The sequence below is a fragment of the Heterodontus francisci genome, chromosome 8 (assembly GCF_036365525.1).
Source record: "Heterodontus francisci isolate sHetFra1 chromosome 8, sHetFra1.hap1, whole genome shotgun sequence".
Taxonomy (NCBI): Eukaryota; Metazoa; Chordata; class Chondrichthyes; order Heterodontiformes; family Heterodontidae; genus Heterodontus; species Heterodontus francisci.
Window position 1 is genome coordinate 68,353,405 of NC_090378.1, and position 22,683 is coordinate 68,376,087.

A 22,683-nucleotide genomic window follows, 5' to 3' on the forward strand; every position below is an offset into this window, starting at 1 on the left:
CAGTTAAGAAGGCTAATGGTATGTTAGCCTTTATTGCAAGAGGATTTGAGTACAGGAGTAGCAAAGTCTTGCTTCAATTGTATAGAACCTTGGTTAGACTGCATCTGAAGTACTGTGTGCAGTTTTGGTCCCCTTACCTTAGGAAGGATATTATTGCCATAGAGGGAGTGCAACGAAGGTTCACCAGACTTGTGCCTGGGATGGCGGGACCGTCCTACGAAGAGAGATTGGGGAAAACGGGCCTGTATTCTCTAGAGTTTCAAAGAATGAGAGGTGATCTCATTGAAACCTACAAAATACTTAAAAAAAGGATAGACAGGGTAGATGCAGTTAAGATGTTTCCCCTAGTTGGGGAGCCTAGAACCAGGGGATACAATTTCAAAGTAAGGGGAAAGCCATTTAGGACCAACATGAGGAGAAATTTCTTTACTCAGAGGGTTGTGAATCTTTGGAATTCTCTACCCCAGAGGACTATGGAAGCTCAGTCATTGAGTATGTTTAAAGTAGAGATTGACAGATTTCTAAACACGAATGACATAAAGGGATATGGGGGTAGTGTGGGAAAAAGGCATTGAAGTGGATGATCGGCCATGATCGTATTGAATGACGGAGCAGGCTCGATTGGCTGAATCGCCGACTCCTGCTCCTACGTTCCTAACATCCTCATAAATCTCCTCTGTACCCTATCTAGTGCAATTACATCCTTTCTGGAATGAGGTGACCAGAACTGCACACGGTACGCAAGTTGTGGCCTAACCAATGATTTATACAGTTCCAACATAACCTCCCTGCTCTTGTATTCTATACCTCGGCTAATAAAGGAAAGGATTCCATATGCCTTCCTAACCACCTTATCGACCTGTCCTGCTACCTTCAGGGATCTGTGGACATTAACTCCAAGGTCCCTCACTTCCTCTACACCTCTCAGTATTCTCCCATTAATCGTGTATTCATTTGCCTTGTTTGACCTCCCCAAATGCATCACCTCACAGTTCTGTGGGTTGAATTCCATTTGCCACTTTTCTGCCCACCTGACCAGTCCATCGATATCTTCCTGTAGCCCACAGCTATCCTCCTTGCTATCAATCACATGGCGTCTCAAGATAGATGTTCCCTCTCAGCATTTTTTAAAGTTTTGAAAATAAAAATAGCTACAGCTGCCAGACTGCCATTGTGAAGGAAGAACCCCTCCACAGGGCGGCCTATGGCCCGTCGCCTCCGGTCCTACCTCTGCAGCTATTTGAAAATTCAGCCCGCAGTGTCAGTATCTGAGACGGTGGCTGCGAGAGCAAGTGACCATGTTCCTTCTTCATCACTGTCTTCCTGCTGTTCTACCACTGCCTGGCCATGTTGCAGTTCTTGAGTATATGAAAGGAGAAAGGCACAAGGGTAGAGTTGTGTGAGGCGAGGGGGAGAAAGCAAACTGTGCACGCTCACTCTGTCTGCAGATTGTAAATCGGAAGAGATTGTGGATGAGTCAAATTGGAATATGAAGAGGATAATTAGCATAACTTCATCTTTGATGGTATCAGCCCCGCCACTGGCCATGGCCTTAGTAATGGTCGTTCCAGGGATGGCGAGCACTGTCTCCTCCATGGAGGTAAAGATGTCACTTGTTAGGTGCTGCTGCCTTTGGTTATGCACCACCCTGACCTGCAAGAGAGAGGGAAGTGTACCAGTAAGTGTGGTGCAATGTATTTGGGTGATGTGGCTGTCATGGTTGACTAGCTGGCAGTGTTTGGAAGCTGTAAGATGTGAGTGTGAGTCTTGCAGAAATGCTTAGTGTGTGAGGGGAGGTGAATCTATGAATATTAGTTATGAGTCGTAATTGATTGGGATTGTTGGTGGATGTGTGATGGGCTTGTGGTGCATTGAGCAGTGTGAGTCTAATAGTGCAGTTGGTGGGATATGTAATTTAAAGATACATTCTTTGACATTGATCACTCATGTGAGGTCATTGAACTTATTTTGGCACTGCATCCAGGTTCTCGGGGCTAGAATCCGGGCATTGACTATCTGGTTCCAGTGCCTTCGCAAAGTTTGTCCGGAGGGCCTCCTGCCCTCCTGCAGATATATGACATCTCTCCTCTCTACCTCCTGCACCAAGGCCTCCAGTGCAGTAGCGAATAATCTTAGAGCTCATTCTGTGCCTCGTTGAGCCGTTTTTTTGTCTTTCCCATGTCAAAATCACTTTTAGAATGATTTCCAGCACCTGTTCCAGCCAAAATGCACCTCCCCTTTATGAGGTGTGAGATAACTTTAAGTATGGCGCAAGCTTAAACTCATGCTTTCCTCTAATGATTTTGCATCCCCTGCTCAGGTATGCAGCCACTCAATGATGCACTTTGCGCTGACTGCACCCTACCATCATTTAAGCTAGCAGGCAGCATGACGTTTGCGTGCTAGTTTCCATTATTGTTGCATTCTAGAACTATTATTAGAAAGCTTCTTTGTTATTGTAAATTTTCAGCCATCAGACTATCCCCTCATGCATCTGTGACATCCCTTGCTTGCTGACTTGCTCACAAGCCTCCTATTGATATTCACCTCAGAAGCTTCACTTCACCAAGGCCAAAGCATCTCCCAGTCTCCTATACTCCCACTGTCTATCATTACCAACACCCACTATAGCTGGAATTTAGCATCTGTATTGAAATTGCCTGACCACCCCCCCCCCCCCCCCCCACCCCCCTCTACAACCTCTTACAGCTATCAACATCCTGAGGGTTACCATTGACCAGAAACTGAACTAGATCAGCTACATAAATACTGTGGCTACAAGAGCAGGTCAGAGCCTGGGAATTCTATGGTGAGTAACTCATTTCCTGACTCCCCAATGCCTGTCCGCCATCTACAAGGCACAAGTCAGGAGTGTGATGGAATACTTCCACTTGCCTGGATGAGTGCAGCTCCAACAACACTCAAGAAGCACAATACCATCCAGGACAAACCAGCCGTTTGTTTCGCAGCCCATCCACCACCTTCAACATTCACTCCCTTCACCACCAATGCACTGTGGCAACTGTGTGTACCATCTACAAGATGTACTGCAGAAACTCACCAAGTCTCCTTCAACGGCACCTTCCAAACCTGCGACCTCTATCATCTAAAAGGACAAGGGCAGCAGATGCATGGGAACACCACTACCTGCAAGTTCCCCTCCAAGCCACACACCATCCTGATTTGGAACAATAACGCCGTACCTTCACTGTTGCTGGGTCAAAGTTCTGGAACTCCCTTCCTAACAGAACTGTGGGTGTACCTACACCCCAAGGACTGCTGCAATTCACCACCACCTTCTCAAGGGCAATTAGGGATGGGCAATAAATGCTGGCCTAACCAGTGACGCCCACATCCCATGAATGAATGAAAAAAAGCTCTTGGTGATATTTGCATAGGTGGTCTGCATTGGTTCTAGCTTCCGACCATGAAGATCGCACACTCAGTGCCCTGTTGGAAGATCTTTTCCTGACACCACAGTATAGTGATCTGGCTTCCGACAACAATTAGACAGAAATCTGATGATCTTGTGCTTGCCCTGGGATCCCCTATATAAGTCCTAGTTTAGAAATCTATGTTCTAAGCATTTATATAAATGTGGTGTGGCACAATTTATAGAATACCTTTTCACATCCTCAGGATGCCTTTAAGTGCTTCACTTCCAAAGAATCACTGGCCTATTGTGCATCCCCAATTTCCTTTGACCCATTATTGGTGACCATGCCTTCAGCTATCTAGGCCCTGAGCTCTGGATCTCCTTGCCTAAACCTGTCCACCTCTTTCCCCCCACTCCCCAAACCTAAGAACACTCCTTACAAACTGTCCCTTCCACTAAGCTTGAAGTCATTTGTCCTAAATCTCCTTATGTGGCTGAGTATCAAGTTTTTCTGCTAGCATTCCTGTGAAGTGCCTTGGGACCTTTGAAAATGTTGAAGGTGCTGTATAAATGCAAGTTTTTTTTTCTCTAAATTCTTCACTAGGAGTATGTTGGCCCAACTTTTTCTTAATCCAGAACCCCCGCTGAAGAAATCCACCAAGGGCACGCTGGTTCACTAGTACCAAGCCCTGACAGTTTGTTGAGCAGCAAGGAGAATGTAGAGCATTCTTTCTCCCCCTCCCAATGTCTCAATTTTCTCTCCATTCTTCTTCCTTCTCTACCCTTGCCTATCCCCTCTTCCCACCTCCCTTCTTCTTGCTCATCCTACCCCTCCTCATCCTCCTCCCTTGATCCAGTTGTAGCCCTACTTGACCTCAATACCACATTTAGTCTTAATGCTTAATGACTTATAGGTTATAAAAGGGAATTCCAGCCATGGCAAGTTGTGATACTGAATTCAATAACATGGATAATTTGTGAGATAGTACCATTAAATGACTGTGGAAGCAGTATTTTTTGTCATGAAGACCCAACTGGATCAAAAAATTGGGCAAAGTACAGCTAAAATAGGCTAAGTATCTCTAAGTTAGGGCGGCACAGTGGCGCAGTGGTTAGCACCGCAGCCTCACAGCTCCAGCGACCCGGGTTCAATTTGTGGTACTGCCTGTGTGGAGTTTGCAAGTTCTCCCTGTGTCTGCGTGGGTTTCCTCCGGGTGCTCCGGTTTCCTCCCACAGCCAAAAGACTTGCAGGTTGATAGGTAAATTGGCCATTATAAAATTTCCCCTAGTATAGGTAGGTGGCAGGGGAATATAGGGACAGGTGAGGATGTGGTAGGAATATGGGATTAGTGTAGGATTAGTATAAATGGATGGTTAATGGTCGGCACAGACTCAGTGGGCCGAAGGGCCTGTTTCAGTGCTGCATCGCTAAATCTAAATCTAAAAAAATCTACTTACCAGCCTGTTCCTATTATTTTGGCGAGGTCAATGTAGTTTTTCTTTCAAGGCTTATTCCTCAGGTCAGCATCTCTTTCTTGGACAGAAGAGCTGGGGGATGATGATCTAGCACCTTGTGTCCTGGGCATTCCTTGGCACCACTATCTGCTCCAGCTCACTTGTCCTGGTTGGTTCAGCAACTGCAGACCCTTCTAAATCACAATCTAATGAATCTCTGTGCTGGTGTGCTGGTGCTTAGGAGGGATGAAGCACATGATGGTGTTTCCTTACAAGGACAATCCTCTTCGAAAAGTATCTTCGGGACAGTGCAGCTTGAAGTTGTCAACCTGGGTAAATATGTGATTTTTTTGACATGTACGAAAGGATACAAGTAATAGTCAGATTAACCACCAGCCTCACCATCTGCATTGAATTCATAGAGTGCAACCTTCGTTCACAAAACAAATCTGCTAGAAGTCAATGTAACCTGCCATTGTGCATTCACACTTCAAATCGACTTCTGGAGTATTATTGAAAATTGAGTCCATAAAATGGGCAAACTGCCCGTTCCCAATGTAATTAGGTGTGCAGTCAGCTTAGAGTCAGAGTCATAGAGCCATTTACAGCACAGAAGGAAGCCATTCGGCCCATTGGGTCCAAGCCGGCTGTCCAAAGAGCATTGCAGTCAGTTCCATTCCCTGGCTCGATCCCCATAGCCCTACAAGTCTACTTCTCTCAGGTGGCCATCCAACCTCCTCCTGAAGTCATTGATCGTCTCCACTTCCACCACCCTTATGGGCAGCGAGTTCCAGGTCATGACCACCCGCTACATAAAAAAGTGCTTCCTCATATTCCCCCTACATCTTTTGCCCAAAACTTTCAATCTGCATCCTCTAGTCCTTGTGCCATTTGTTAATGGGAACAGTCTTTCCTTGTCTAACTTAACTAAGTCTGTCATAACCTGTACACTTCTATTAAATCTCCCCTCAATATTCTTTGTTTTAAGGAGAGCATTCCAGCTTTTCCAACCTAACTTTGTAACTAAAATCTCCCATCCCTGGAACCGTTCTGGTAAATCTCCTCTGCACCCTTTCAAGAACCCTCACATCCTTCCAGATGTATGGTGACCAGAACTGGATGCAATACTCCAGATACAGATAATAAAGATACAGCAGAACTTCCCTGCTTTTGTATTCAGTGCCTCTATTCATGAAACCCAAGATCCCATATGCTTTACTAACCATTCTCTCAGTATGTCCTGCCACCTTCAGAGATTGATGCACATGCATCCCCAGGTCCCTCTGTTCCTGCACAATCTTTAGGATTGTGCCATTAAGTATTGAGATTATGCTCTATATTCCAAGATCCAAGTCATTTATATATTACAAAAAAGCAGTGGTCCCAGCACTGACCCTTAGGGAACACCACTGTCTACCATCCTCCAGTCTGCAAAGCACTCATTTATTACGATTCGCTGTTTTCTATCCCTGAGCCAATTTTTTAATCCAATTAGACACTGACCCTCCTATTCCATGAACCACAATTTTGTTAACCAGCCTTTTATGTGGTACCTTATCAAATGCTTTCAATGCATATAAACAACATCCACCACATCCCTGAAGTAACCTGCTCTGTTACTTCATCAAAAAATTTAATTAGATTAGTCAAGCATGATCTGCCTTTTACAAATCCAAGCTGGGTTAATTAATTATCCTTAAGTAACTCAAACCTCTCTAAGGGTCCATTGATATTTTCCCTGATTATTATTTCTAAAACCTTACCCACCACTGACATTCAACTAACTGGCCTGCAGTTGCTAGGACTTACACCATTTCTTGAATAAGGGCATCACATTTGCCACTCTCCAATCCTCTGGCACATCCCCTGTATCCAGGGAAGATTGGAAGATTATGGTAAACCCTCCTGCTATCTCCATTCCCACTTCCTTTAGCAACCTGGGATGCAAGCCATCCAGACCAGGTGATATATCTACCCTAAGCATAGCCAGCTTTTTAGTACTGCCCCCCCCCCCCCCCACCCCGCTCAATTTTTATCCTATCCATTGCCTCCACTCTCTCTGCTTCAACTGATATTTTGTCAGCCTCCATTTTCTTAGTGAACACTGATATGAAGTACTCATTAAGTATACTAGCCTGGTCCTGCACCTCTAAGCATATAGTTACTAGTCCTGTGACATGACCAGTCAAATGCAAATGAGGCTAGGGAGTTAAAATAATCTGGGCTTCAAACTGATGAGGTCAGGTGGGTTTGATGCTCACCCTGCACCCTCCCACTCCTGCCAAAATCCACACCCAGTAAAAATAACCCCCACCGCCACCTCACTATTATTTCTGCTGGAGCTCAAAAACTCTTTCCACAGTTAGAAAAACTAGTTGAGATATGCAAATAAGAGTTTGGCAAAATATTACTGCTGGATTGTTTATCTTCCTAGGTGTTATGGCTACAACATGGGACATGTATGATAGTTTTAAAGAAGGGGAATTGCACGAAGAGAGCTCCTCCGATCAACTGAATCAGCAAAAGGATTTGGCACAGGCACAAATTAATTTCGACAAAACTGTCCTTCGAACTTTATCAGCTCTAAGTTCTATAGGGTTAGGTGAGTATGTTATAGAAAACTATCCATGAAGGAGAGATCATCTTAAAACAACTTTCTAAAAGGGATAAGCAGCAAACTGAATTACAGACTGATGATGACAGTGTATCTGGAACAGTTTGTTTTCATTTGAACCATGATGTGAGGTTATTTTCATTATGATCACTCCCAGCAACCCACCACTTAGTTTCCATAATATAACACATTTTTTTAAATTTAGGATTTTGTTATTTAAAAAAACACACAAAGACAAGGGAACCTATGAGCTACTGTTACACCATTGCCCTGTCAATGAAAATCATTTTTGGATATGCATCCGTGCAAAACAAATAGTTCAACTGGGGTCTAAGATTGGCAATCTGACTGGATTGTAGGGAAAGCAAGAAGTAGTCACATACGATAGTCTGGTATAAAGATGAGCTTAAAGAGTTCCACCAATATTTTTTGTGAAGGTACTCCCAATTGTCTGCCATAGCTTTGGCATAAAATTGATGAAAACCCTAAAGAAATTGGCATATCTCCAGTTTTCTACCAATCTTACACTCAAGTTACGGTAGGAATCCCAAGCAGATATTCTGCCCCTTCAACTTAATTTTGAATCTTTATAATGTTAGCACAGAGCCAATGATCTCATCAACTTCCTATAACATTAACATTTAACCAACCTTTGGCAGTCATTAAGTGGAGCTCTGTGCACATTGTGCAAAACCTGCACCATCAGGCAGAAGCAGTGGCTGGCATTCTCAGTTATCTGTTGAATTTCTGGGGAGAAAAGAATAGCAAAAGAAAGGGAAGAATTATTTTTGGTCTGAGACAAGTTTCATACACTGTTGTTTATAATGAAAGAAATTAAGTCTGACCTATTGTGCTGTTGTATATAAAATTTAATAAGCAAAACTTGTGGTTTTATAATTCATTATTACTACGTTACATTAATCTAGGACAGATTATTGAGAAATTGGACCCAGATATGCTGGAAACTTGAGACATAGCAATGCACATTAACAGCATACACCATTGTTAATACATAAAAGTTTCTAGAAATAATAAGTGAGTTATGTCATTACTTGCGTTGGACCATAATTTTTTGGCACATTTGCCCCACTCTACTGCTGGTCTCACCAAAACTGATAAAAGTTTGGTACTGTTGCTCAGCCCACCTTTGAAGTTTGTTGTGATCACTAATCTACTGAATTTATAACATTATTTTCTGTAGCCAATTAGCCTGAAAATAATGAGGTGGGTGACCATTTACTGACATAATTTATGGCCCTCACAGGACTCAGCCTGGGAAGTCAGAAAGGAACGATTAGAGCTGTGGAGCCTCACCCCAGCAGTCTGGAAAAGGTTCAGAAGAGTTTTATTTTCCAATTCCTTCAATTCTAATTTTTTTTGCTAGTTTTGCCATCCAGAGTCCTGTTAGTGCCTGGAGGCAATTACTTTCAGGATCCTTACCTACACATTAGGAAGGTGAAAGCATTGTAATGGCCTATTCCCCTGTTCTTGATTATTAAGAATGACCTGGAGGAGGGGCAGAGTGAGCAGGTGCATCACGAGACATCGTGGACAGAGACTGAGCCAATCATGCTACTCAATTTTTTTAAGGTTCCTTTAAAACAGTTGTGTACTGAGACGATTAAAAATTATGGTTCGACATATGAAAATCTGCTGTAATTACAGAAAGCCGATCCTCCACTTCAGGGGAGTCGGAAAGTATCATCACTGCCCAAGGGATTGAAGAATTAGAGCATGACCCTGAAGAACTCATGAAAAATGAGAAACTAAAGCATGGTTTATTCATTATGGAACGTGTCATTATGGAGAATATTTTCCAGCCTAAACTTGCCGCTTATCGACAGCTACCAATATTACCTGGTAATTTATAACTGTTTAAGGACCATAAAAGTGTAAGAATTTACAGCAAGAAAAGAGGCCATTTACCTCATCATGTCTGCCAACCCTTTGCTCAAGCAATCCAAAATCAATCCCCAAATCCTGCTATGTTTCCTTGCTCTGTTTCATCCCGTGCTTCTAATGTTTATCTGGTCTTCCTTTGAAAGATGCAATGGTCTCTGCCTTAAATCTTCACTGCAGCAAAGAATTCTATGTTCAAACAACTCTTTTCATAATGAATTTGATCCTATCCTCTCTTCACTCTCTTAATGACAATTTCAGATTGATGACCGCTCATCACTGGTTCTGTTACACTTGCAAAACCCTTTATAAATTTAAAAACCTCTATTGAATCACCTCAGCATATTTTGCTCCAGTGGAATTAGTGGTCTGGTGTTTGCAGAGACATGCAATCAGGGCACAAACAAAGTATATGGCTTAAACTATTGCAGAATTTTGTGCATAAGTGAGTTACGGCCAGAGTTAAAATTGGGGCTAAATTTTCGTGGTGATAAAATAGCTCAGGCATATATTTTAGAATGCATGAAGATAAGGAATCGCCATAGATATTTCTTAGACTTATTGAAAGCAAATACATTTTAACAACAGCAACAACTTTACTTATATAGCACGTTTAACATAATAAAATGGTATAAGGTGTATAAGGCTCACAGGAGTATTACCAAAGTCCGACGCAGAACCACATAATGAACCCGGGTCGGGTTCAGGTTGGCTGTTGTTGGGTCGGGCCTGGGTCGAGTTTTAATTTTATACCCGAGCCAGGCTTTACCTTGAACTGGTATTTTGTGTTTGTCTTCACTGTCGAAGACGCAAAAAAAATCCCAAGAATATTTGAAAATCAAGAGGTAAAGGGGAGGGAGGAACTTAAAACAATCACAAGGGAAAAGGTACTGCTAAGACTATTAGAACTAAAGGCTGACAAGCCCCCTGGACCTGATGGCTTGCATCCCAGGGTCCTAAAAGAAGTGGCTGCAGAGATAGTAGATGCATTGCTTGTGATCTTCCAAAATTCCCTAAATTCTGGAAAGGTCCCAGCAGATTGGAAAAGTGCAAATGCAACACTTCCATTCAAGAAAGGAAGGAGACAAAAAGTGGGAAATTATAGGCCAGTTACCTTAAAATCTGAAATAGGGAAATGCTAGAATCCATTATTAAGGAGGTAATAGCAGGATGTTTAGAAAATCAGGCAGAGCCAACATTGTTCTATGAAAGGTGTTTGACTAATTTGTTAGATTTCTTTGGGGATATAACAAGCAAGGTGGATAATGGGGAACCTGTGGATGTGCTATATACTTGGATTTCCAAAAGGCATTCGATAAGGTGCCACATCAAAGGTTACTACACAAAGTAAGAGTTCATGGTGTAGGGGGTAACATATTAGCATGAATGGAGAATGGGTTAGTTAACAGGAAGCAGACAGTAGGAATATATGAGTCTTTTTCAGGTTGGCAAGCCATTACTAGTGGAGTGCCACAGGGACCAGTGTTGGGGCCTCAACTATTTACAATCTATATCAATGACTTGGATGAAAGGACTGAATATATGGTTGCTGATGACACACAGATAGGCAGGAAACTAAGCTGTCAAAAGGACATAAAGAGTCGACAAAAGGATTTAGATAGGTTAAGTGAGTGGGCAGAAATTTGGCAGATGGAGTATAATGCGGAAAAATGTGAACCTGTCCACTTTGGCAGGAAGAATAGAAAAGCAGTATATTATTTGAATGGCGAGAGACTGCAAAACTCTATGGTATGGCGTGATCTGGGTATCCTAGTACACAAATCACAAAAAGTTAGTATGCAGGTACAGCAAGTGATTAGAAAGGCAAATGGAATGTTGTCGTTTATTACAAGGGGAACTGAGTATAAAAGTAGTGAAATGTTGCTACAGCTGTATAGGGCCTTAGTTGAACTGCATCTGGAGTACTGTGTACAGTTTTGGTCTCTTTACTTAAGAAATAATATAATTGCATTAGAAGCAGTTCAGAGAAAGTTCACTCGACTGATTCCTGGGATGAAGGGGTTTTTTTTTTAGATTAGAGATACAGCACTGAAACAGGCCCTTCGGCCCACCGAGTCTGTGCCGACCATCAACCACCCATTTTTATACTAATCCTACACTAATCCCATATTCCTACCAAACATCCCCACCTGTCCCTATATTTCCCTACCACCTACCTATACTAGTGACAACTTATAATGGCCAATTTACCTAACAACCTGCAAGTCTTTTGGCTTGTGGGAGGAAACCGGAGCACCCGGAGAAAACCCACGCAGACACAGGGAGAACTTGCAAACTCCACACAGGCAGTACCCAGAATCGAACCCGGGTCCCTGGAGCTGTGAGGCTGCGGTGCTAACCACTGCGCTACTGTGCCGCCCCTTTTGAGGAAAGATTGAGCAAGTTGGGCCTATACCCATTGGGGTTTAACAGACTGAGAGGTGATCTTATTGAAACATGTAAGATCCTGATGGGACTTGAAAGGATGGATGCAGAGAGAATGGTTCCCCTTCTGGGGCAGTCTTGAACTAGTTTAAAAATTAAGGGTCTCCCATTTAGGACTGAGGGTCTCTCAGAAAGTCATTAGTCTGTGGAATTCTCTTCTCCAGAGAGCATTGGGGGCTGGTTCATTGAATATATTCAAGGCTGAGTGAGATAGACTTTTGATCTACAAGGTGTCGAGGGTTGTGGGGGGCAGGTAGGAAAGTGAAGTTGAGGCCACAATCAGATCAGCCATGATCTTATTGAATGGCTGAGCAAGCTTGAGGGCCCGAATGGCCTACTCCTGATCCTAATTCTTGTGTGTTCCTGTATTGTGTTCTCAGTCCATGCTAATATATTACACCCATTCCCATGAGTCCTAACTTTGTGGAATAACCTCTGGTGTGATGTCTTATCAAATGCTATTTGAAGATCCAATGCACTACATCCACTGCTTCCCCATTATCCATTTTACTCGTTACATCCTTAGAAAACTAACAGATTTGTCCTTTGGCCTTTAAGAAATTATGTTGTAATAAAAATTAAATATCTGGAAGAAAATTGAAACAGCAGTCATCATTGGGCATGTATCAGAAAGCATAATATGGTGCTTCACATGATTTCAAGAATACGCTTCAGAAGTAGAGCTCCCGAAGAATCAATCAAGAAAGGAAATGAGAAAATGCTGGGAATCATCTTAATGATGCACCTTAAAATAGGTTAATGTTTCATGTGTGATCCCTCATCAGAATTGCTTTGTTGAAGGATTCCACCTGAGTTGCTGAGTGACCTTCTATGCATTTTGAGCATGCTTTAAGATTCAGATTTCCAGCATTCATTTTTTTATTTTTATTTCCTCATTAGGACACATCTACTGTATCCTAATACTTAACTCTTGTATTATCTAGATCCAAATGAAACATCTAATGACGAGGAAGAGCTGGTGGACAGCATACTAATGTTGGATTTCATGAGTCCAAGATTGCACACACTCTGGTCTTTTACCTGTAGTCTCACCCAGGGGCACAATGTTAGCTGCATGGTCTGGAACAAACACAACTTGGTGAGTAAACTTAAGGAGACAACAAAATAAAACATTACTAACGTTAACTAATGTAGCAGTGGTGTTAAATGGATGCTATAGATGAGTTAAATGATGACCTATAAATTTGATTGCACCAGAAAATTGGTCACAGGGAGCAGCTATTTACCAACCTATGTACATGGGAACAGGGACCAGGTGAAATTGGTATTGGCTTGTTATATTGAATCAGCCATGCAGCCAGCTCTACTCTTGTGCTTAATGGAACCATTTGTTGAGAAGGACAATGGTGGGAATTTGGGCATCTCTAATGCCACTTAAAAACAACTCTTAAAAGGGTTGATGCACTTGTGAAGAGAGAAATGGTTGTAATATCTGTAGAATGGACTCCCGAGGTTCTCTGATGCTCTTTTGGAGGCCCTCATGCAGGCAGTGGAGGAGGGAGGTGCTGTTCCCCGGGGGTTGGGGTGGTAGATGTTGGCGTGTGTGGGGAAAAATGTCATCCAATCAACACCTATGTCATCAGTGGGATGTGGTAGCTGAGGAGGTCAATTCAAGGAGCTTAACTCCCAGGATTAGCTGCAAAGCCGAAAGAAAGTTAATGACCTCAGAAGAATTGCCAAGGTAAGAGTCCTACTGCTCACTTCATCTAATCTATCCTCACACGTGAACCACCTGTAGCTCTACTACTCACAGCACTCCTCTCCCCTGCTTTCCTTGACTCTCCTGCAATCACTGCACCACACTTCACTTCATCTCCTTCTCCTCTTACTTAGAAACTGCACCTCTTACCCTCACTGTTATTAAAACCCTTACTTCCCCACACTTCACATCTTGCACACAATGGGCTGAATTTAGTGAACCTGTCGCAGGTCCAGGCAGCGGAAGTAGAAATGGGTGCTGTTGCCACTCGTCATGTGTGAGGCCGGTCCACCGCAATCATGCGGCAGTTGGCCAGTTATAATAATGGAGGCACAGAGCCCGGCCAATCATGCAATGGGGCAGGATTCGAGGCACCGAAAATGGAGTCAGATGACTCCGGAGCGGGTGCTGGCACTATTTTTAAACCCCTGCTTGCATTGCTGCCTTAGACTCATTTGTCATTTCGTGTTCTCTGCTGAAACCACTGTAAGAGTATCTCCTGGACTTCTCTCTCACCCTGCAGTATGGCAGAGGCATCCTTAACTTCCTTAGTTGGTGCATCCTTCTCATAGAGTCTTTCTTTCTCAATGGAATATATCTTTGTTGAGAGTTATTAAGTATCTCCTTAAATGTCTGCCTCTGCTTCTCCACTGTCTTACCTTTTAACCTATTTTCCCTGTCCACTTTAGCCAACTCTGTCTTCATATCCTTGTAATTGCCTTTATTTAAGTTTAAGACACTAGTTTCAGACCTGAACTTCTCACCTTTAAACTGAATGTGAAATTTTGTCATGTTTTGATCACTTTTGCCGAGAGGATCCTTTACTATGAAGTCATTTATTAATTCTGTCTCATTACACATTACCAGGTATAAAATAGCCAGCTCCTCGGTTGGTTCCAGAGTGTGTTGTTCTAAGAAACTGTCTCTAATGCACTCTATGAACTTGTCCTCAAGGCTACCTTTGCTTCTTGGTGAAGTTGCGGCATGCAAAGTGCTCACTGAAGACCCTCTGTGGGTGTGGCCTCTCCTATTAAATGGATCCAAGCCAAATTGTGAAGAATGAAGCTCGACACAGATCCTTTTCTTGATGGTCTGTTTATTCACAAGATGCAACATTACATGTCACAGCCTCCTGCTCCCCTCCACCCGATGTCCCAGCAGGCTCTCTTTATATTCACTCTAAGTGCACAATTAAACAATGCCCTTCACCTCTGTATCTTTAACAACATAATTAAGCTATGATTAACATCTCCCTCCCTCTTTTCACATTTACTCCTCTCTGTCTTGTCTTCTTTGCTGCTTCCCCTCCTCCTCCAGCCCCAAATGCATCCCAGCATACCACCCATGATTGGAATAAACTGTTAGCAAAGCATGAGCTCAAAGTTATTCCCAGAGCTTAAAATTCACTTCTGGAACACGGAAAGTAGCCCAACCAAAGCTCAGAAGTTATCGAGTAGCCTCAGAGGGCAAACTAGCTGCTAACCTGTATGCTTTAGCATCCTCGCTGACTGCTGGGCTTTGAGTTGAGTTTATTACATGGAGTGTCAGGTGCTGGGACAGACCAATTTCACAAAAGGATCCTTCAACCAGCGTTGGACCCTTATTTATAGGTTACAATGAACTACCTAAATTGTTCTGGCTTGCGCTTGGACACCAACAGAACAGCCCAATCCAATATGATGGGCAGCGCACTTCTGGCACGAGAAGGACGCGCATCACCTGCTAGATTGGACCCTTAAGTATGTGTTTTACACTTGATAAATAGGTATCGTGCAGTTGACTTTCTAGGCTATAGTAGTTCAATCACTCATAATACCTCACTGTGGCACACTATTTTCTCATTATTTCTGTATTTTTTGTCATTTGTGTTATTGTAAATTACTTGCCCTCTGAAACCATAAATTAAATAATAGGACTATACAGGCTCCACCATCTAGAGTGGTAGGAAGTGAAAAGTTAATACAAATGTGATTGGTGATAGATAAAAGCAGAGCTTGACCGCATTACTAAAATGGCATCTCAGAAACAAAGTGACTCCTGACACGCAGCACCCCGCTGCCGACATCATCAGAGCACTCCCAGTTTCACACATGCGCAGAACAGACGCTTGCTGCCAGTATGGTGCTGCACATGCGCAGCCTATGTCAGCACCCGGCTTGCTGCGGTCTTTTGGGCCTCCTTATCTCGAGAGACAATGGATACGCGCCTGGAGGTGGTCAGTGGTTTGTGAAGCAGCGCCTGGAGTGGCTATAAAGGCCAATTCTGGAGTGACAGGCTCTTCCACAGGTGCTGCAGAGAAATTTGTTTGTTGAGGCTGTTGCACAGTTGGCTCTCCCCTTGCGCCTCTGTCTTTTTTCCTGCCAACTACTAAGTCTCTTCGACTCGCCACAATTTAGCCCTGTCTTTATGGCTGCCCGCCAGCTCTGGCGAATGCTGGCAACTGACTCCCACGACTTGTGATCAATGTCACACGATTTCATGTCGCGTTTGCAGACGTCTTTATAACGGAGACATGGACGGCCGGTGGGTCTGATACCAGTGGCGAGCTCGCTGTACAATGTGTCTTTGGGGATCCTGCCATCTTCCATGCGGCTCACATGGCCAAGCCATCTCAAGCGCCGCTGACTCAGTAGTGTGTATAAGCTGGGGATGTTGGCCGCTTCAAGGACTTCTGTGTTGGAGATATAGTCCTGCCACCTGATTACGACTAATTCGTGCATGCATGCTGTTTAGTCACTCGTCACTCCTCACTTCTCAGCTCCCTCCCGCTTCTGGTCCCCGGTGCTGGTCCGCGCTCCTGTTTCCCGTGCTCCCGTTCCCCGCGCTCCCTCCCACTTCTGGTCCCGGTACTGGTCCCTGCTCCCTCCCGCTTCTGATTCCCGCTCCCTCCCACAATCACAACATTTTTTCCCCGCACGGGGGAAGCGTGGAAGAGAGAGAGTGACAAGATAGGCAGGGGAGGGGAGGAAGACTGTGAGCGGGAGGGAGTGGGGGAGCGAGCATCCGAGGCGGAAGAAGGGGCGAGGCCACGGATTCTGTTGTAATGCATACACAATCCTGCACATGCAGCTATCCTGGAGCTCGGGTCTAAACACAAAGCTCATTGAAGTGATGCTGGATCAAGTTGTTGATTTGGCTGTCATTACAACACAGAAGCAGTTCTCATGCTGAACACGAGCTCTCAGGATTTATCTGTTCCAACTTCCAAAATGTTAGAAATCTCTTTTTAAAATGCTCACTGGTTTAAAATTAGGGTTTGTGTCCTGAAATAATCATCAATAAAGTTCATTAAATAACCCGTTGCACGGAGCAGGAGCGGGGTCCAGAAGTGGCCATTTTGGTTTCATTTGTTTTCGTTTTTGTGATATATTGAGCAGGGCCATCTTTACTGTTGGCAGCTGCCAAAATGTCACAGACAGTGACATTAAAGTGCATGAGGCTGCATTTGCACATGTGCAAGTACTGCATTACCTAGTGGTTGCATTGTCAGCAAATGCAGCCTTTCACAAAATAGTGGAGAATACATCAAACAGATCTGAAAAGATTGGATTCACTTATATATAAAAAAGCAGTTTGATTCACTTATATATAAAAAAATTAGTTAATTGGTTTTCGTGTTCTAAGAGTTGTACTTTTAACTGTGAAATAGAATGAGTTCTGACAATTGTATTAATACTGAGGTTTTTTGACCAATGTTTTATCAAACCCCAGGTTAGTAGCCTGACCCTCTATTAAACTGACATTGAATAAAAAAGTGTTGAAGTATGTTGTTCAGTAACTACTTATTTATAACAATTTTAGGTTATCTTCACAATTGATATATTTTATGATGAGAATAAATTATTTTGTTGTGTTGGTTTGCAGGACCTACTGGCAGTGGGTTATGGACAATTTGGATATAAGGAACAGAGAGGAGGATTGATTTGCTGTTGGTCACTGAAAAATCCTATGGTAAGTTGAAAAAGGGGGTAATTAGGACTTGCAGCTAATTGTTAAAAACCTAATTGAACGCCACTCAATGCAGAATGTTAGGGCTTAAAATTTCCTCAAAATGACATACATCACTGTTACACTTTTTTTTTAATGTTGCTTCCGCCAGTGGCATACTCATTAATGGTGTAAAACCAAAGTACACCTGCCCCGGAGCTATTTTTTGCACACTTTCTCATATAAGATCCTCTCCTTCTACTAGTCCACTATCTATCATTGCTACTAGTGCCGATAGGACAAAAACAGAATTTTCCTTTTTGGCTGTTTTTGTTCAGACAGCTCCCAACAGTTGCTCTCATGTTTATTTCTAGCTGCCAATTTCTGCAACAGACTGAGGCTCTTATGAACTAAAACTTGTGACTTTATTCACTGCCATGCTTTTGGGGTTACAAATAAACTGAAAATATGCAGGATGCCTACCAAGTTCTCCAGTTACAATTGCAGGCAGATATAACATCACCAGATCGATGGCTAAAACCACTTGACCAAATTTATTTATGAAAGATTATACATAGATACAGAAAGATAGTAAAACATTCTGTACATACAGATAATGGATCTGGAATCAGTTCCCAAAGTGTTTATATTCCTTTCACAAAGGTGCTTCTTAAAGTCTCTGACAAGGAATAGGATCTTTGGTTGAAATAGTCAGGTTTTTGTCTTCTCTAGACGATCAAGATGCGATGCAGCTTGTGACAACGCAAGTTCCAGTTCACCAATGGGATCTAACAGATTTCACTAGAATTTAGAACTAGCAGCTGGCACTGTGGTTTTATGTAAAGGAATTTCTCTCGTGTTACAACCATTGGATTTACAGTAACCAAACTTGAGTTTTTTTACATCTGAAAGGTGAGGTCCTAAACGTTTACATTTGTTGCTTCCTCCATACATTTCCCCCCAGAGTCGGTTTCACAGCTTCCCAATGGCTTTGTACACAGAGAGAATATATTTGTCTACATTACTGCCTGTCGACCTGCAAACTTGTCCCCAACTCAGTGATAGTCTCCATTTTAGGTCTTGTTTACAAAAAAAAGTCATAACAGTTTTTTATTTGTCATATTTAAATTCTAACATTCATTACTGTATGAAAATCCTACCAAATATCGTACAAGTAAATATTACTTTTTTTGGAGCACTTGTGCGACTCTGCATACCTATATTGATCCTCTTTCACTATTTCCAAGAACCACCACAATCATTTTGATTTGTTTAGCTCTTTATGAATGAGCACTTGCGTCCCAGATTTCTTCTTTTAAAGTCCCACATCGTGGGGTACATCTTAACTATGTGTGTTTAAGTCTAAAATGGGTGATAGTGAGTCAACGGCCCATTTACATCTGATTGTTATTTCTGTTGACTTACATTTCATTAAAAGAACAATCTTTTCAGTAAGAATGTGACTTGATGTATATAATTCTACTTTCGACCCTCAAAAGTTTATCTCTGTATTTATATTAGTGGCCTGAGCGCATCTATAACTGTGAAAGTGGTGTTACCGCCCTAGAGTTCTCTGCAGATAGCCCCAATCTGCTGGCAGTGGGTCACTATGATGGAACTGTAGCAATCTACAACATACGCAATGCTGATAATGGGCTCGTTCTGGACAGCAGGTGAGGTCATTGGATGATAATGGTACAGTAGAAGCCATCTTGTATGCACTGCTCCCTGCATCCTTACTGTGTTGAAATCAAAACTAATCATGCCATCATCTATTAGAACATAAGAAATAAGAGCAGCAGCAGACCATATGACTGCTCGAGCCTGCTCTGTCCATATGAACGCTCAAGCCTGCTCTGCATTCATTCTGAATATGGCTGATCTTCTGCCTCAACTCCATTTTGCCACCCGCTCCCCATATCTCTTGATTCCCTGAGAGACTGTGCACCCGTGTTCTAGATTCCCCAGCCAGGGGAAACAGCCATTCAGTGTCTACCCTGTCAAGCCCCTTCAGAATCTTGTATGTTTTCATGAGATCATCTGTCGTTCTTCTAAACTCCAGCGAGCCCAATTTACTCAGCCTCTCATCATAGGACAACCCTCTCATCCCAGGAACCAATCTAGTGAAACTTTGCTGTACTGCCTCCAAGGCAAGTATATCATTCCATAGCATCAGGCTTGCTACTACTCTTTGCCTTTTCATTTAATCTATTGCTATCTATTTTATTTCCTTGTAAGCCACGGATGGATCTTTCGCGCTGAGTTTTTAATTTTTAATGGAACTATTTTTTGTTCAAAATTTGGAATCATTTCTTTAAATGCTTCTCACTGTTTATTTAGCATCAAACTTTTCAGTCTATTTACCCAATGAAACTTTGCCAACTCTCCCCTCATACCTACGTAATTAGCTTTGTTTAAGTTTAAGATTCTTGTTTTGGACTCGAGTCTGTATTTCTCAAACTTAATATAAAATTCAATTTTATTGTCATTACTTTTTCCCAGAGGAGATTTTACCATGAGGTTACGAATTAACCCTGCATAATTACACAGTACTAGATTGAAAATAGCTTTGCCTTTTTTATTGATTCATAGGAACATAGGAGTAGGGCATCCAGCCCTTTGAGCCTGCTCTGCCATTCTAGATCATGGCTGATGGTCTACTACAATGCCATATTCCTATACTATCCCCATATCCCTTGATATCATTAGCAACTAGAAATCTATCAATCTCTGTCTTGAACTTAGTGACTGAGCTTCCACCATCCTCTGGGGCAGAGAATTCCAAAGATTCACCACCCTCTGTGTGGATGCTCCTCCTCATCTCAGTCCTAAATGGCTTGTCCTTTATTCTGAGATCGTGTCCCCTAGTTCTAGACCCCACAGCCAGGGGAAACAGCCTTTCTGCATCTACCCTGTCTATCCCTTTACAAATTTTATAAGTTTCTATGAGATCACCTCTCATTCTTCTAAACTCCAGAGAATGCAGGCCCAGTCTCCTCCATCTCTCTTCATAGGACAATCCCACCATCTCAGGAATCTATCTGGTGAACATCTGCTGCACTCCCTCTATGGCAATACACCAACCAGGTTTCTTTAATAAACAACAAAATTATTTGTTTATTATAAAACGAGACGTAACTAGTAACAAAGCAAAGCATTAACACACAGATTGAAATATGAAAGTTCCCTTTTACTTTAGCCCCTCCCCCCACCCATACACACACATACACACATGCACACTGGGTTAATCAAAAAATAAAGAGATTTTCTCTTGAGAGCTCTTATTACCAAAAAAAAAAAGAATACTTTGGCCAAATACTTGCTAATTCTTGAAGAAAAAAGAGAAGATATGGGAAGATGTCCATTGTCCGTTTTTTTGGTTTGGCGTTCCAAATTCGCATAGACAGCTGTCACTGAGAGTTTCCTCTGGAGCAATTCGGTGAGGCAGCGTCGAGGATTTATCCAGCAGGTTTTTCCAGCATCTCAGGAAAAATGCAGCAACTGGGGTTTCAGGCAGCCCTTTCAGGAGGTATGCATCATCAATTTCTCTATTTTTTATGCTCGCTTCTAAGAGCTTCTTAAAGAGATGGAAAATCTGTCAGGCTTTACAAAGAGATGAAACAGGCTTAGCTGGGATTTTATCCTTCAGGTTGATTTTTAAAACTCCATCTGACTGTCCTAAGTGAAACCAAAACAAATCAAGCCTCCTGAATCCTATAAATCTTGACCTGGCACTTCTCTGTAAACATCTCTAAATCTAAAAACGCCTGCTGGGTAATTATCTGAAGACAGGTTATTTCCAGTAAGGGCTGTTTACAAACCAAGTCCAAAAGACCTTACGATGACCTCTTTTTAGAGAAAAACGCAAAGTCCAGCATCTATGGAATCCTTTTTTCAGTCTCAAAACACAATTCCTCAAAATTTAACAAAAAATGGTAGTACTTTCGGAACAACATCAACACTTTCCAATCTCTCACCATTTAAAAAATAATCTGCACCTGCGTTCCTCCTACCAAAGTGGATAAACTCACACTTATCCCCATTATATTCCATCTGCCATGTTCCTGCCCACTCACTCAGCCTATCCAAATCCCCTTGAAGCCTCTTTGCATCCTCCTCACAACTCACATTCCCACCAAGCTTTGTGTCATTCACAAAATTGTAAATATTACAGCTGGTCTCCAAATCCAAATCATTGATATAGATTGTGAACAGCTGGGCCCAAGCACTGATCCTTGCGGTACTCCACTGGTCACAGCCTGCCAACCTGAGAATGATCCATTTATTCCTACTCTCTGTTACCCAATCCTTAATCTCTGCTCAAATATTACCCCAAATCCCATGCACTTTAATTTTGCTTACTAACCTCCTATGTGGGACTTTATCAAAAGCCTTCTGAAAGTCCAAATACATCACATCCACTGGTTCCCCCTTATCCACTCTGCTAGTAACATCCTCAAAAAGCTCTAACAAGTTTGTCAAACATGATTTCCCCTTCATAAATCCATGTTGACTCTGTCCAATCAGCCCATTATTTTCAAAGTGTCCAGTAATCACATCCTTTATAATAGATTCTAGTATTTTCCCTACTACTGACATTAGGCTAACAGGTCTGTAGTTCCCCGTTTTCTCTCTCCCTCCTTTCTTAAACAGTGAGGTTACATTTGCAACCTTCCAATCTGCAGGCAACATTGCAGAATTTATAGAATTTGAAAGATGATCACCAATGCATCCACTATCCCTGTCTCTTTCAACAGTCTAGGGTGAAGATCATCGGGTCCCGGGATTTGTTAACTTTCAGTCCCATTAATTGCTCCAATACTACTTTTTTACTAACCCTAATTTCTTTCAGTTCCTCATTCTCATAGACCCTTGGATCTGAATCATTTCAGGGAGACTTCTTGTATCTTGTATCTTCCTCTGTGAAGACAGACACAAAGTAATCATTTAGTTTCTCTGCCATTACTCTATTTCCCATTATAAATTCTCCTGTCTCTGCCTCTAATGGACCCACATTTGTCTGTGCTAATTTTTTCCTTTTTACATACCTATGGAAGCTTTTACAATCCGTATTTATATTTCTTGCCAGTTTACATTCATATTCTATTCTCTCTTTCTTTATCAATTTCTTGGTCTTCCTTTTCTGGATTCTAAAATTCTCCCAATCCTCTGGCTTAAAACTTTTTTTGCAACTTTATAAGCCTCCCCCTTTGATCCAATACTATCTTTAACTTCCTTTGTTAGCCA

General features: G+C 42.3%; 1 protein-coding gene across 3 annotated transcripts in view; it reads left to right on the plus strand.

Moving 5' to 3' along the window:
• Nucleotides 1-22,683, plus strand: part of dnai4 (dynein axonemal intermediate chain 4) — a 209,672-nt gene that overhangs the window by 94,911 nt on the left and 92,078 nt on the right. For all 3 annotated transcript variants that reach the window (XM_068037286.1, XM_068037287.1, XM_068037288.1), the window contains exons 7-11: nucleotides 7,266-7,433; nucleotides 9,111-9,305; nucleotides 12,734-12,888; nucleotides 17,374-17,460; nucleotides 18,958-19,109. In XM_068037286.1, the coding sequence (XP_067893387.1) occupies nucleotides 7,266-7,433; nucleotides 9,111-9,305; nucleotides 12,734-12,888; nucleotides 17,374-17,460; nucleotides 18,958-19,109 (757 nt within the window). The remainder of the gene's footprint in view (nucleotides 1-7,265; nucleotides 7,434-9,110; nucleotides 9,306-12,733; nucleotides 12,889-17,373; nucleotides 17,461-18,957; nucleotides 19,110-22,683) is intronic.